Source organism: Marmota flaviventris, chromosome 8, assembly GCF_047511675.1.
Source record: "Marmota flaviventris isolate mMarFla1 chromosome 8, mMarFla1.hap1, whole genome shotgun sequence".
In the NCBI taxonomy this organism is placed as follows: domain Eukaryota; kingdom Metazoa; phylum Chordata; class Mammalia; order Rodentia; family Sciuridae; genus Marmota; species Marmota flaviventris.
This window is the reverse complement of record NC_092505.1, coordinates 93,145,409-93,161,272: the sequence shown is the minus strand read 5'-3', so window position 1 is coordinate 93,161,272 and position 15,864 is coordinate 93,145,409. Positions and strand designations below refer to the sequence as shown.

Here is a 15,864-nt window from a genome sequence, read left to right as displayed (position 1 = left end):
TATCAATAAAGGGGAAATTTCACACCTAACCTTCAGTATTTTAAAAATACTTCACTGTGAAATGCTTCTGAAACCATATATTTTGACAAGGCCTGCTTCCATTTCGGTGTGTATAAAGTCAGCAGGCAAGCTCTCAATAATCTAATAATCAGTTATTTCACTTGTCATCTCACATCAAACCATAATTTTCCCGTGGTAGTATTTAACTTACCTGACTCTAGCCACTATTAATGTATTTCTATAGCTTATACAACATCTAGTTATCACTCTGTCTATTTCAGCTTGTTCATACTAATGATTTATTCTCATTTTCTCTAGGATATAGACCTGCAGCTAACTGGATTTGATTTATAAGAGGGAAATCTACAGTCAATGGCCACCCTCACCAAGTTGCTACTATGGAAAACAGAATGGTCAATAGGATATGGTCTGATAAATAGAGATGATTGAAGATGCTGCCTCAATACATGTGAAATCAATGGGAGATACTTGCTGCATGAAGAGTGTTCTGAACTTTTCCCGACCAGCTCACTGTTGAGGAATTGGAGGCATATAATACCATTATACAGTCCGTCTCCAGTGGATATAAATACATTTGCCTCACTGTAACCAGACAGCTAGACAACTAATGTGGGATCATGGCACGGCCCAGATGCATGTGGCCAGATTACGTTTGGAGAGCAGTGATGGCATGCTTGGTACACAGGGGATTGGGCGCCTCGTTGACTCTCTGTTTGTTGGGATGTTTAATTCAGGCTGCCCATGTGCTCTCACAAAAATTGGATGATGTGGACCCACTGGTGACAACCAACTTTGGCAAGATAAGAGGGATTAAGAAAGAACTCAATAATGAAATTTTGGGGCCTGTTATTCAGTTTCTTGGAGTTCCGTATGCAGCTCCACCAACAGGAGAACATCGTTTTCAGCCTCCAGAACCACCATCTCCCTGGTCAGATGTCAGGAATGCCACTCAGTTTGCTCCTGTGTGTCCCCAGAATATCATTGATGGCAGGTTGCCAGAAGTCATGCTTCCTGTGTGGTTTACCAATAACTTGGATGTGGTTTCTTCGTATGTACAAGACCAGAGTGAAGACTGCCTTTATTTAAACATATATGTCCCAACTGAGGATGGTGAGTTTTTGCAGGAAAAAACAGGGAGATTTATATATGTAGATATATATTTTTTTTCTATTCTAACAATATTACTTGATGTGTACTGGTAGTATGCATGGCTTTTCCTGTCGGCATGTAGACATATTTTACATGCTTGCATGCCGCTCTTTCTGTTTATGTGTGTCAGTATATCTGTTATTTTTTTTTTCCTGTGCCCACTCATTTTCTTACCTCCACAGCACGTATATTTAGGTAGAAATGGGCTCCTAATTTCCATTTCCTACCAAATGACTTCTGAGAAGATGCATCAACATTTCCTCATTGCATGTGCAGGCTCAACAAATTGGGGATCTTTCGCACTCAGTAAATGCAGGAGCGTATTAAGATAGATAGTGGTGTTGCATGTTCCGGCGGTCTGTGATGGAGCGCCATGTTATTTTCTAGTCTTCTATTCATTTTTCAGTAAAAAGAATATCCAAGGAATGTGCCAGAAAACCCGGCAAGAAAATATGTAGAAAAGGAGGTATGTATAAAAGTGAAAATTAAAAAATGGGTAAAAAGCTTACCAAAGAAGAACGAGACACTCTCTTCTGTAAGGATGATCTGCTGATGCTGGGAAGTGAATGATTAGGTGATATTTGGAATTTGATGAAGTGCGGCAGGGAATAGGAAGATGGTTGAGGAGAGCTCCAGCTGAGTAAATAACATTGGCATAGCTCATTGATGATGCCTTATGTTGTATTGCTGGTAGCATCGGCAAGAATTCAATCTCTGTTTTGAGTTTGCTTATGGGGAAGGAGATACTCAGGGTATCGTGTTGCCTGCAAGGAACACACCCAGTGCTCCCCACTACCTGATCAGTTTTGACCTCTGAATTCTTTCTAAAGAGATTCAGATCTGTGTTCCTCCTCAAATGCATCAGTTCAGTACAGAGTTTTATTTATTTATTTGTTTATTCTTAGCTCCTTTCTAACATCCTATGAACTTTCTCCTCATCAGGGTAAATTGACCATAATTGTGGGCAATTGGCATTATTAAGTAATATTTTTTCCAAGAGCCTTTTCATTTGCAGTTAAAATTCCAAAAGGGAACGGGATTTTTATATTTAATATTGACTGTCTTCAAATTACTTTAACATTTTTATATTTATGTTAAACAATTTAAAACATAGAGAAGAACATGATTCAGAAGCTACAATCAAATCAACCTTCAAATCATCCTCTAGCCAGATTGAGCAAATGTAGACTCTGACAGCTGCAAGCTTGCATCTGAATGTAGCTGGTCCACACTCTGTTTTTATATAACATTCCGTAAATCACTCATAGGAGAGGAAGATTTTCTATGACAGTAAATCACCTAAGTGTTATTTTGACCTTATTCATAACTTTGTAGAATTTCCAATCTTCATACAGAAGTCATATTAATATTCTAGTGCTGCATATTCTCTCTCTCCCTCTATGCACTTCTAAACTCCGGGCTGGACCAAGTCAGATTTCATTACTGTATCCTTGTGGGGCAGGGAGGGTCTAAACTGTTCTGTTTTACTGGGATTGCATTATGTGAAAGACACTTCAAATGACAAAATTCTCAACTGGGATCAGAAGTATTTGCCTTAAATCAACATTTGTTTTGTTCTTGCTCTTGTTTCTTTGGTACTACTGGTAGAATGGAATTTAACTTCCATTTTTTAAAAATGATGCTATAATTTGGGTTAAAAGCACAGTACACTTATGAAGGTGGAAATGAAGGCAACAGGGGTGTTTTAAACAACTAAAAACAAGTCTTTTGTTTTTCCCCCAATGAAAATAACTGCAGTAATTTACATGCCTCCGATTAATGTACAATACTGCAGTAGTTATTATTATGCAGCTTATCAGGCATGTGTAATTAGCTAAGTGACTTTCACCTCCTATCACAAAGATGTTGATTCACAAAGTCATAAATAAAGATGCAATTGAAGAATGCATAAATAGAGCATAATACACAAAAATATGTATGATCAAGAAAAAGATAAGGGCATCAAAAGTTAAGCTAGTAAGTTAGAAAGTGACCTTTCCTCTCATACAACTTCAGAGAGAAAAGGATTTCTTAAAACTTCATTTTTCACTGTTCTTTGGATTTTTGGTTCCATCTGCTTTATAAGACAGTTGGCAAAGAGGTGTGTAGGCTATATTACTTATCTTGGCAGACTTTGAACCAATTTATAATTGGACTGGGGACAATATCTATAGATGCCTGTTTGACTCTTTATGGTTTACAGTCCAAAACTATTGTGTTTTTATATATTATTACTTGAACATTTTTTTTAAAATTATTTTGCTTAGAATTTAATATATCCTTTTACTTTAAATAGGTTCTGGTCACTTATTTGCTCTTTGTATATTATCCAAATATGAAAAGCAAAGAATTTAAATATGTTTTTTCCATACAAATAGCATTTTTAAAATACATAATAACCAACTTCAGAGTTGGCTTTAGAGTAGCAGAAAGTTTTTCTGCCCAAATCTTTATTCTTTCTTCTCTACTATGGAGTGTCTATTTTGGTCATTTCCAGAAATAATTATTTTCCTGTTTCAAGAAATTATTAGTCATTTCATATACATTTATGCATATGCTAATAAATACCATATATGGATTATTAGTTCCTCAGCAGAATTCCAGATGTTTATAAATGGTGGTTCAGGAACTGTGAGAGTAGTTGTGTTGTCCTTTTTCTTGAGGCCAGTAATTCTGGCTTGTTATTATTTACCTTTCTTTTTGTAAAGTATGTACAGTCATTTGCAAGAGGCAGATGGACCCCTATTCCTGTGCCAAGTACACTATAGTGTGTGCATCTGAATTCATTCAGAACTACTTCCTAATTGCCAATTATAACCCTTGTAGTATTCAGGAGAGTCAGCAATGAATGAGACAAACAAAAAGAATCCTCTTCCCATGGAACTTACATTCAAGTAATTTTACAAAGAGCCATGCATGTTCTGCACTCTGATTTATACAAAAGGAAGAAAATATTCTCCTTCATTCAAGATACCATACTATAATTTTTAAATAGTTTTTATAATATTTTCCTGTGCATTTGAAGAAAAGAAACAGTTTTATCCATAGATTGCTTCTCATTCTAAAACAGGTCCCAGTTGCACATTTTAATCTATCTTTTTATATTTCCCATGATAGTTTTAGCCATATGTTAATTACCCTCTCGATATTTCTTCAGGGTTTTATCCTTGCAAAATTGAAAAATAGAATGAATTTTTAGAATAAGATGACTATCAACACTTGCACAAACAGGCGGATAGTATTATAGAAACTCAAATTTGGAAGGGGAAGATATTTGCCTTTATATCCTAGGTGTTTTGCATAATTTGTCCATTTAAGCATTACAACAACTTTGTGAGAAAAGTATATTAGTATGCATTTTACCAATAAGTAAATAGGTTCTGAGAAGCAGTTATTTCTACCCAGTTTCTACTGCTATTAAAGGTAGAGGTATATTCTTATAATTCTTGCCCATGTTAGAAAAGGTTCCATTATGTTAAATTTACTCCTGTAGATAATCCTGTTGCAGAAGCATGGATCTCTTCACTCTTCTTTCTTCCTTTCTTCCTTTGCACATTCAAATACATCAAGAGTTCTTTTTATTCTGTCAGTTGACAGTATTTTAAACAGACAATTCACCTTAATTGAATTGGGCCAAGCCACGCTGAGCAACTGATTTCCAAAAGCATGCATGGTACCCATTTTAGTGAATGCTTTTAATATACATATATTTTTATTACTCTCTGGACTAAAATCCCCAAATAGTCCTTTTGGGCTGCTACCAAGGAGTAGCTTTAGCTGTCTAAGTTTCCCTTTGTTTCTCCAGGTTGCTGTCTTGTGAGAGTTACTGACAAACAGCAAGGTGGTCAAATACTTGGCAGTAAACATGAGAAAGAGGAACAGGGGACCCAGAGAATCAAAAACAAATTGATTGGCTCCTGGATACTTCAGAGTTGTGCAGCCTTGTATTCCTGCAGCACTTTGACTATTATTTGCATATATCTTCTGAAATGAATATAGACTTCTCATTTCCATAGTCATGAGACTTTAACCCACTCTTTCATTTACCCCAATTTTTATTATTCAGAAACTTGGAATGTTTATAGATGCTGTGGTGTAATTCAGCACTTCTTAAGCATTTTGTTCTTGATTTTCAGGATTATTTTAACCTCTTAACCATCTTTACTTGAGGTGACACTGAATTTGCTCAGGATATTTCCCACAAATTTAGGAGTTATTTGGTTGTTTGTTTAACACAGGGACTTATTTTTCCCTAATTAATGTGTGTAAAAATGACTAATATCACTGTCAAGGTGTTCAGGCTTTTTAAAGGGGGTTATATTCCAGAATCCTCTTCTTTCTGGCTCATACATTTCTAACTAATTTATTTATTCATTTAACAAATATTTATTGGGTGCTTACTCTGTACTAATTATTACTCTAGGCCTAAGAGATAAATCACTGAACAAAAGAGGAAAAAAAAATCCCTGTCTTCCTGAAGCTTATAGCCTAGTGTGTAAAGACAGATTATAAACAATAAACACAATAAACAACTAAATTGAAAAGGTGTAATAAGGGTAAGAATAACAGAGTATGGAGGAAAGAGAATGCCTATGTGGAGGGTGAATGTAATTTTAAGTAATGTGGTCAGGGTAGTCCTTTTTGGAGGAAAGAAATGAAGGAAATGAGGTAGACATCTGGGGACAGAGCAAAACTGAGAACTAGTGGAAGGCTATTAGTGTGTCATTCTGTCTTGCACATTTAAAGAACAATTAGGAGTCTATCATATCTGGAAAAGGGATGGGGAGAGAAAGAGAACAAGATTCAGAATGTTCCGATTTAAAAAGAGACTGGCCAGTGTACTGATAGTAGGTCATGGGAGAACATGGAGAAATGGGGAAAACAGGAGAAGGGGGTTGTATTCCAGCAAGATCTGATCATGGTCCAGGCCCAAACCAGGGTATGATGATGAAAGTCGTAAATTCTCCACATATTTTGAATATCATATTTCTTGATCAACTTGATGATCTGAAAGAATTCTAGTTTTTTTTTAATAAGTGGAAGAATACACTTACCATCAATTAGGATGGAAAAGGAATATAAAATGATTTATGAACTAGTTCAGTGGAAAGGTGGTAAGTTTAGTTTTGGACGTGTTAAATTTGAGATGATATTCAGACACTCCAGTGAATATATCAAGAAACCAGTGTCCTGAAGCAACTTTGTGCTTCCAAGTTCAGGAAAGGTCTAGGCAGAGATATGAATTTGGAAGTAGCTGTGATAGAGAAGATAAAGATTTTAAAGTCATGAGGTTGAATGGGAATAAATGTGTGTATGTGTATGTGTGTGTGTGTGTGTATGCGCACGCACGCGCACACGCGCGCGCGCACACACACACACACACACATATATATATATATATATATATATATATATATATATATGAATATATGCATATTTTCAGAGGTTTCAGCCATGTTTGGCCCAGTTTGGGCCAGTTATAAAGGAGTGCATCATGTTCACCTTATGGTATCTTGGAAATGAAAGAAGGGAAGGAGCTGGGACCCAGTATTCCCTTTAGTGGCATACACCAATCATCTGACTTTCTTCCACCAACACCTCCTACCAGCCGGCAACTCATCCTTTAGCATAGAGTCCTTTGAGGCACATTTAAGATTCAAACTGTAGCAGGAAGTAGACCTAGATCTTTGTTGGCCTGGAAGTGAAGTGAAGAAAATGAATCAGAGCAGATGTGGTGATCCACTTTATGCAATTGAACTGGGGAGTAATGTGGGTCTTACACACTGGAGTAGGCCTAAGAGAACATGGAAGACACTTTGGAGCCGCTGCACAGAAATAATTAGTTTAAGAAGTTTTGTTCTAAAAGAGAGCAGGAAAAAATGAGGGAGGAAGACAACAAAGTTTGTTTTCATTTCTGTAGGTTAAGATGGACGAAGTTAAGAAATATTTGTGTGGAGTAGGAAAAAATTAAAATATAGAATAAAAATAAAATATAGGATAAAGATGGCAGAACTTCTGGAAAAATATCCTTGCATATATGAGAAAGATGGGATTCAGTACAAAATTGGGGTTTGGGATTGAAAAGAACACAGGCACATACTTTAAATTAACATGTTGCTAGGCACAGTATATGAATACATGGATAGAAGTGGTAGTGTGATTCTATTCTCATCTGTTTCTTTTGTTATTCTTTAATATATAATACTAAGGGGAAAGGTGCTAGAATTCATTAACATTGGTGAGCTCTTACTATATTCTAGGCATTTGGCCATATTAATTTATTTAAAATCATAACAATCCTGTGAGATTCTTATCCTCACTTTACAGATGGAGAGATGGAGGACCAAAGAAGTTAAATATCTTGCTCAGATATTCATAAAGTTTTGGCCAACTAACTACACATATATTTTTAGGGGATTAATTTAGAATGGAGGAATTAAAATAAAACAAAAGCAGAACAACAGAAACAACCCCAATCCTGTTTATTTGGGATTGCAGATCAAATAGAAATCAGTGGCCAACTTGTTAGTAGAAAAATCACCCCACACTGAAATAGTTGTAAAATCTGGTTCACTTGGGGTTTGAAGATGAATGGGAAACCAAAGATTTGACTTCAAATTTGAATTTGAAGTACCTATGGATGGATTTGGTTTAGTTTTCTGCACATTGCACAACTTAAGTTGGAACTCTGAAAGGAAGTAGATCTAAAGGGTTGTAAAGTTTTACAAGAACAACATCAATTGTTCCATTGTTTATTGACAGGCAGAGAGAGTTTCTTGAATCAGATGATTAAAAGAACATTATAGGTGTCCAACTCAATTTTTCCAGAAATAGATACTTTCTTCTTATAGAAACTAGGGTTGACATTGAAAACATTTAAGACTTAGGCCACCAGAAAAAAGAGTTATATTACAAAATAAATCCTTTGTAGAAACTAGTCTTTCTTATATCTTGTGCAATATTGTTCCCTTACATATTGTCTTCATAGAGAATATTATAAGCTTAATAATTATGATTCAGTCTTAGCTTTAACTGACTTCTATGGTACTTACTAAAAAAGTTTATTGATAATTTTATGGACTTTTATAAATTTCTCCTATGGATACATTTTACTTTTTTCCCTGATGGTGGTACATTATGAAGTAGTTTTGGACATGACTAACTTCAAAAACTCTGCTGATAACAACCACACAAACTCTTTCTGGGTTAGGACATTCTTAAATTCTGGATTAGATGTGGAAGCATGATTTCTAACAATAAATCTTATTTTTTGTTTAATTAATTTTTTGTTGTTTTTTATATTTATTTTAAAAAATTATATGACAGTAGAGTATATTTTGAAATACTACACATACATAGAATAAGTAAAACTTGTTCCACTTAGGATCCTATTATTGTGGTTGTACATGATGAGGAGTTATACTGGTGGTGTATTCATATATGTGGATAGGAAAGATACGTTCAATTCATTCTATTGTCTTTTCGGTTCCCATCCCCCCACCTTCCCTTCATTCCCCTTTGTCTAGTTTGATGAACTTCTAATCTTCCCCTACCTTGTTGTGCGTTAGCATCTACATATCAGAAAGAACATTTTGTCTTTGGATTTTGGGGGACTCGCTTATTTCACTTAACATGATATTCTCCAGTTCCATCCATTTACTGGAAAATGTCATAATTTCATCCTTCTTTATGGCTGAATAATATACCATTGTGTGTTTGTGTGTGTGTATATATATATATATATTTTTTTTTTTTCTTTATCCATTCATCTGTTGTAGGGCACCTAGGTTGGTTCCATAGCTCAGCTATTGTGAATTGAGCTGCTATAAACATTGAAGTGGCTGCGTCACTGTAGTATTCTGATTTTAAGTCCTTTAGGTGTAGACAGAGGAGTGGATAACTGGGTCAAATGATGTTTCCTTTCAAGTTTTCTGAGGACTGTCCATACTGCTTTCCAGAGTGCTTGCACCCATTTGCAGTCCCACCAGCAATGTATAAGTGAACCTTTTTCCCCACAACCTCACCAGCATTTACTGTTGCTTATATTCTTGGTACTTGCCGTTCTGGCTGGGGTGAGATGGACTATCAGAATAGAGTTTTGATTCACATTTCTCTAATTGCTGGAGATGTTGGACTTTTATTTCACCATTTGTGTTTCTTCTTCTGTCTGAAGTGCTGGTGATAAAGATTTTCTCCCATTCTGTAAGCTCTCTGTTCATGTTCTTGATTGTTTCCTTTTTTGTGAAAAAGCTTTTTAGTTTGATACCATCCCATTTATTGATTCTTTATTTTACTTCTTGCGCTTTAGAGTCTTATTGAGGAAGTCGGTTCCTAAGCTGATTTGTTTTTAACTGATACATAAAGAGATAAAATTGCACACGGAGTAATGCAGTGTTTTGATAGATATGTACATTATGATGCAGTATTTAAATCAGGTTATACTTATCTGTTTCCACAAACACTATCATTTCTTTATGGTTAAAACATTCATATTACTTTCTTCTAGCTTTTTGAAATATTTAATACATAATTGTTTATATGTAGTCACAGTTCTGTTCAATAATAACACACCAGAACCTCTTGCCCCTAACTATAACTTAGTGCCCATTGATCCACCTCTCCCCATCTCTCCCTTGTCCCGCATCCTCTTGTAACCACCATTCTACTCTTTACATCTTAAGCTCAGCTTTGTTAGGTACCACGTAGTATGACTGAGCTCCTGTGGTGCTTGTCTTCCTGGGCCAGGCTCATCTTCACATAGCCCTTCATAAGTGAACAGGATCCATAATGGAAGACTTCCTGCATTAGTTGCCCAGGGTCGCCAAAACTAACTGTGTGGCATAAAACAACAGACTTATTCTCTCCCAGTTATTTAGCTGAGATATCTATAAAGGAGCATTCTGGAGGCTCTGATGGATCATCTCCCTGCCTCTTCCAGCCTCTGATGATTGACAGCAGAACTTGGTGTCTGTTCACTTATAATTGCACCATTCCAATTTCTGCTTCTATAGTCACATGTCTTTCTTCTCTGTGTGTGTCCCTGTATCTTGCATTTTCACATGGTCTTCTTATAAGGATGTTAATCATTAGATTTAGGTACTACCCAAATTCAGTAAGAATTCACCCTAATTGCATTTGTAAAACATCTATATTAATTTGTCACTGGGTTGGTTGGCTGGGTTGCCATTACAAAGTCCATAACCTGCATAGCTTAACATAATTTTTTTGCTTTACAATTTTGGAAGTTACAATCTGTATTACCTTCTGATGGATATGGAGAAAAATAATTTTAGGTCTCCCTTCTTGACTCACAGATGGCTATCTTTGATACCACCGGTTATTGGTGACAAGTTCTGATTCCTCACATGTTGAAGTTTGAACATTAGAGAAGCATGCCAAGACAAGCATATAATGCAGGGTTTATTATTTTTTATTGATTTTTTTAAAAAAATAAATGACATCAGAATGCATTACAATTTATATTACACATATAGAGCACAATTTTTCATATTTCTGGTTTTATACAAAGTATATTCACACCAATTCATGTCTTCATACATGTACTGTGGATAATGATGACCATCACATTCTACCATTATTGCTAACCCCCTGCCCCCTCCCTCTCCTTCCCACCCCTCTATGCTATCTAGAGTTCCTCTATTCCTTCCATGCTCCCCCTTCCTACCCCAATCAACCTAGATGTCCTTCAGTAGATGAATGGATAAAAAATGTGGCATATGTACACAATGGAATATTACTCAGCAATAAAAGAGAATAAAATCATGGCATTTGCAGGTAAATGGATGGAGTTAGAGAAGATAATGCTAAGTGAAGTTAGCCAATCCCCAAAAAACAAATGCCAAATGTTTTCTCTGATATAAGCAGGATTTATTTAAAAAGGGGTAACATAGACTTCTCCCAGGAGGGAGAAGGGGGCCATAGCTGGTATCCTGATATCCCAAGAAGCAGATGTTCTGCACTTTTTATATGTTCTAGGTTTTCTTTGTTCTCCTTCTTCTGCTTATCTTTCTCCCTCCTGCATATGTGACTAGGCCCAGAATGCTCATTGGGATGGCCAAAAGGTGAGAAACAGGTGGGCTAAGGGGGAAGGGCAGGATAGTGTAGCCCAGGATGCATTAATTAACAACTTTACAGCTCCCTGCAGGGAGGGGCAACTCCTGAGACAGATTACCTTAGCAACAGGTTGGAGCTGGGGCAGGTTCTGGATAAGGGTGGAGGAAGGGCTCAGAAGGAATTAACACTTCAGTCCCTCAGGGGACAGTCTCCAACTTGCCAGACTCACTCAAAATTGGCCTCCTTGAATCACCTGACTCGATTTATCTATCTATACTGACTGCCTGTCTAATTCTGGTTTCCTCTTCTCCTTTTATCTCTTCATGTGGCATTCATAGGTCTGTGTTCAAATTATTGCTCTCCCGCCTTTTAAAAAATAAAGACACCAGGTATATTGAATTAGAACCCAATTCATCTTGACTCTGTAATGCCTCCTCTTGACTAATTACATCACAACAACACTATTTCCAAATAAGGGCACATTCTAAAATATTTGTATGGACTAGAACACACAAATTTAGGGAAAACAAAGAATAAACAGGATGTTATCAAACTAAAAATCTTCTTCACAGCAGAGGAAACATTCAAGAACATGAACACAGAGCAGAATTTTCATGTTCTGAGGATCAAAATGGGCTTAAATTCTTAAGACACCAAGGACACTTTGGCTTTTTACTGTAGCTCCATAACTATCTCCAAATTGTGCAATCATTGTGCATATTTTTAAAGGTTAAAACATTATTGCTTATTAAGATTTGATAGCTTGTCCAAGTTTGGTGTGCTGAGGCTCCTGTTCAAATCAAAATCAAATTTTGTGTGATATCCATCTTCACCACAATGTTCCTTCTGACAAACATGGATTCTCTCTGCTCTCCAAGATTTTAAAAATTTCTTTCTAAGTACTTTTCCATCAAGATAAGATTAGTCCAATATATTTTTAAATACTCAAGAATTGAATCTGTGTAGACAAAATGATTCACATTTTTTTTACATTTTTTTGAATTTTAAACATTTTATCCAGATGGTTGCTTACATGCAAAGTTGTTTTCAGTCAAAATTAAGATCTTATCCATGTAAAACTGATGTAGCATTAATTTTCAATTCTGTTTCATTTATCAAAATTAGGTAATTTTGACAAAGTTCTTTTTAAAATGATTTTTAATCTAAGAGCTACTTGTTTCTTTTCTGTAATCCTATTCATTCAGTATCTAGGTAACAAGATCATTAGAGAAATATGATGAATAATTTTCATTAAAGCCTATAAAATATTGCAAAAATCAGATTTAAACAATGACAAAAAATAATCTAAATAGAAAAGGATCTGGAGTCATTGTAACAGTAATTACAATTTTCAAAAGTAGAAAATCTAATGAGGCAACTATGTCTGTAGTTGTCTACACTCCACTTTACTCTTCCTCCCTTTACTTTGAGGCAAAGGTCATCTGAATAGTTACCCCCAAAGGGAAATGAAATAGCCTCTCCTAGTCTTGGAAGGATGCCCCAGACATCTTCCATTTATTTTAGTTTTTCTTCTCACAATAGAGTTCCTGTTCCATTCTCCCCAGAACCTTCTGGACTCCTTCTTTAGAACCTTCTGTCCCAGTTCATCCAAGTGGGAAGTGTTACGGTTTAGATACCCAGTTCCCCCCAAATTGCATGTGTCAAACAGTGAGAGGATTTTCAGAGGTGAAATGATTGAGTTATGAAAGCCTTAACCTTATCAGTGGATGAATCCATTGATATGGTACTAACTGTGGGCAGGTAGGATGTGACTGCAGAGGTGCATCTAGGGTTTTCATATTTTGTCCCAGGAGACTGGAGCTCTCTCTCTGTTTCCTGAGGAGCTTTCCTCCTCCACATCCTCCTGCCCTGCCTGATGTTCTGTCTCACCTCAGGCTCAGAGCAATCGTGTAGCCCTCTGTGGACTGAATCCCTGAGTGCCAAAGAACTGTTGTTCCTCCTCTAAAATTGTTCTTTTGGGGCGTTTTGGTCACAGTGCTGAAGAATCTCACTAAAACAGGAAGTAAAAGGAAGAGGAGGGAATAGGGGCGTAAGTATGAAAAGCAAAGGGGTGACACTGGGACAAAAGTGTAACTCCGCCAAATTGCAGTAGTAAGTTGCTCCAGGGAAAGGAAGAGGGAACACTGGGGAATTATAAGAACAACATATGTATGCTTTGTAATTTGGACTCTAGACCTCCCCGGAGCAGCTATGTCCTTGTGGGGCATATCTGGGAACAGTAATGCCCATAGCTAGCCCTGATGTCCTTTGCTCCTAAGTTCCCACCTCAGCTCACCATCATTCCTCCAGTGAGCAGTCAGGCTTCTCTCAACACTTCCATCAAGAAGAATTGGTATCTTTCTGTGACACGCTAATTTGCAATCCAAGCAGATTCTAAAGCGTGTGGGCTACTCTAAACTAGGCAGCCAAGCAGACTGTGAGTGCCTCTCTTAACTTACTGGCCTCCCCATCATCACATGGCCCAGATTCCCATGTACTGGGCACCACCTGGACAATTCAGCTCCTCTGTGTACATATAGATGGAGGCTCCACTTATAATAGAAGGATTCCTTTTCTCCTTTTTTGAAAAGTAGGGCAAAGGGGATTCTGTTGCTTTACTTTTTTTTTTTTTCTTTAAGTAGGGAATTAACTTTGTTTCAGTGAAAATTAAAATATAAATAAATTTGGATTCTGAGGATAAATTTTATTCTATAATGATCACATTCAATGTTTTGTATTACAAGTGACTCTGAAAGAGTAGGGATGATATATATATCTGTGTGTATATATATATATATAATATGTGATTATCTATATAATCATATTATGTATATAATTTTTCCCCGTTTGTCTTTTATGAAGACCTTTGGCTGCCTGTACAGTTTAGCAGAGAGCGTTCTCAGAGGAAAACATGAAACCCTGTGGAATGTTTACCTACCGGGGCCTCAGGTTGTCATTAAGTAGAATCTTGAACAATCACAAGCATGATTTTTCTTTCTTCATAGATTATTGTTCTTTTTGGTGTCACTTGTGCTTTGCTCTGCCTTGTGTTCTGACAGCACTACCTCAGCTTTCATAGCCTAGTGTTTCCCCCTCTGTCTCTCAGCCAGAGAGATTCCTGCAGGCAGAGCACCCTGCCTGTTCATTAGAGGCTCAGCTGGGCAGCCATGTCCTTTGTCCTCAGGGAGGATACAGCTCCATGACACCCTGCCAGTAACAAGAAACAAGACGTTTGGGTTGAGGTCCTTGTCACAATTACCAAGTAAAGGTGAGCTTAATATGTATTAAAACCTCAAAGCTAAAGAATAGCTGCTCCTGTTTAAAAAAAAAAAATGGTAATGATGCTGATATTTGGCACTGTGTTCTCTATAATAAAGCATTTAATTAAATCTTTAAATGTGTATGGAGCACGAAATATGCACATCAGAATAAAACACATCAGGCATAACCAAAACTATAATTATATCAGTCTTGTTGCCTGAGCCCACCTTAGTTGCTCTGCCAAGAAGCAGTGGTTTAAAACTTTGTATCCATCTGGTTTTTTGTTTTTTGGTTTTTTTTTTTTTTTTTTAGAAAAGCCTATACCATACCTGCATAAATTTCTTTAAAGCTCAGAAATGCTTTGGCTACTGATGCAGAAGCTGCTGAATTACTGATTACAGGCTGTTGCTTCCAGAGGTAAATTAACAGCTACCACTCAGGGTTCTTCTCTCCTTTTGTGCAAAGCCCTGGGCAGACCCCAAAGATACTGAGATGAAAAAAAGCTTTCAAGAGCTAACCTCAGGAGAGCTCACTAACTCCTAGAGGAGACACACACACAAAAAGCAAAAATCAATGTGTAATAGCCCCGAGGAAGGGAGGCAGGGCAGGGTGGAGGGGCATCATAGGAGTCTTTGATTTAGAAATGTCTTTAATATAGAAGGTTGTCCCCAACATGAGCACTGATGGATGAATACTCTGGTGTCTCCATGCCTTCAAGGCTAGAAGATGCTGTGTGACCATTTTCCTGAGTAACTCCAGTTTGAAATATTTTTGAGCACAAGTTTTGCTTGAGTATAGGCATGTATATGTGTAAATCTCCCCCCAATACACTTCTTTCTCTCCAGATATCAGTTGCTTCCTCTTACCACTCTAACTTCATCCAGCATTAGAAACACTACTTGCCCACTTCTGAGATGCAGATCTGATCTGCCATGAGTTAGAAAATGTCACATACACACTTGATAAAAGTCAACTTTGCAATAGGCTCAACATGAGAGTCTCCATGGTGAATATCCCATGATAGCTTAAGTCTATAGACTTTACTCAGAGGTAACATTTTAAGTGTTATGTTCTGAATAACTGAGGTTGCTAAAGAGATAGACATTAAACAAATGGGGCTGTTACTCCTCAGGAAGCTCTATAGGACATTCGTGAGGGAACATCTCAGAGAGATGGCAAAGGCATTGCTTATCCTGTCACTCAGGACACCTGCAGATACTGTCTTCCCCCTTGGTACATCCTTTCTTTTTTATCCATTTCCTTACTCTAACCTACAGCTTTTCCTATTTGTTGCCATGGCCATTATAACAAAATCAATCATATCATCCTTTTCTTAATTCCTTTAAGGATTCCCTGTTG

General features: G+C 36.8%; 1 protein-coding gene across 6 annotated transcripts in view; it reads left to right on the top strand.

Moving 5' to 3' along the window:
• The first annotated feature begins 638 nt into the window (after positions 1-638).
• Nlgn1 (neuroligin 1) overlaps positions 639-15,864 on the top strand; it is a 668,458-nt gene continuing 653,232 nt past the window's right edge. For 3 of the 6 annotated variants that reach the window (XM_071615837.1, XM_071615836.1, XM_027942191.2), the window contains exon 1: positions 639-1,131. In XM_071615837.1, the coding sequence (XP_071471938.1) occupies positions 639-1,131 (493 nt within the window). Of the gene's footprint in view, positions 1,132-1,576; positions 1,637-15,864 lie in introns of all 6 variants that reach the window. The other 3 variants (XM_027942192.2, XM_027942190.2, XM_027942197.2) reach the window with 2 other exon arrangements.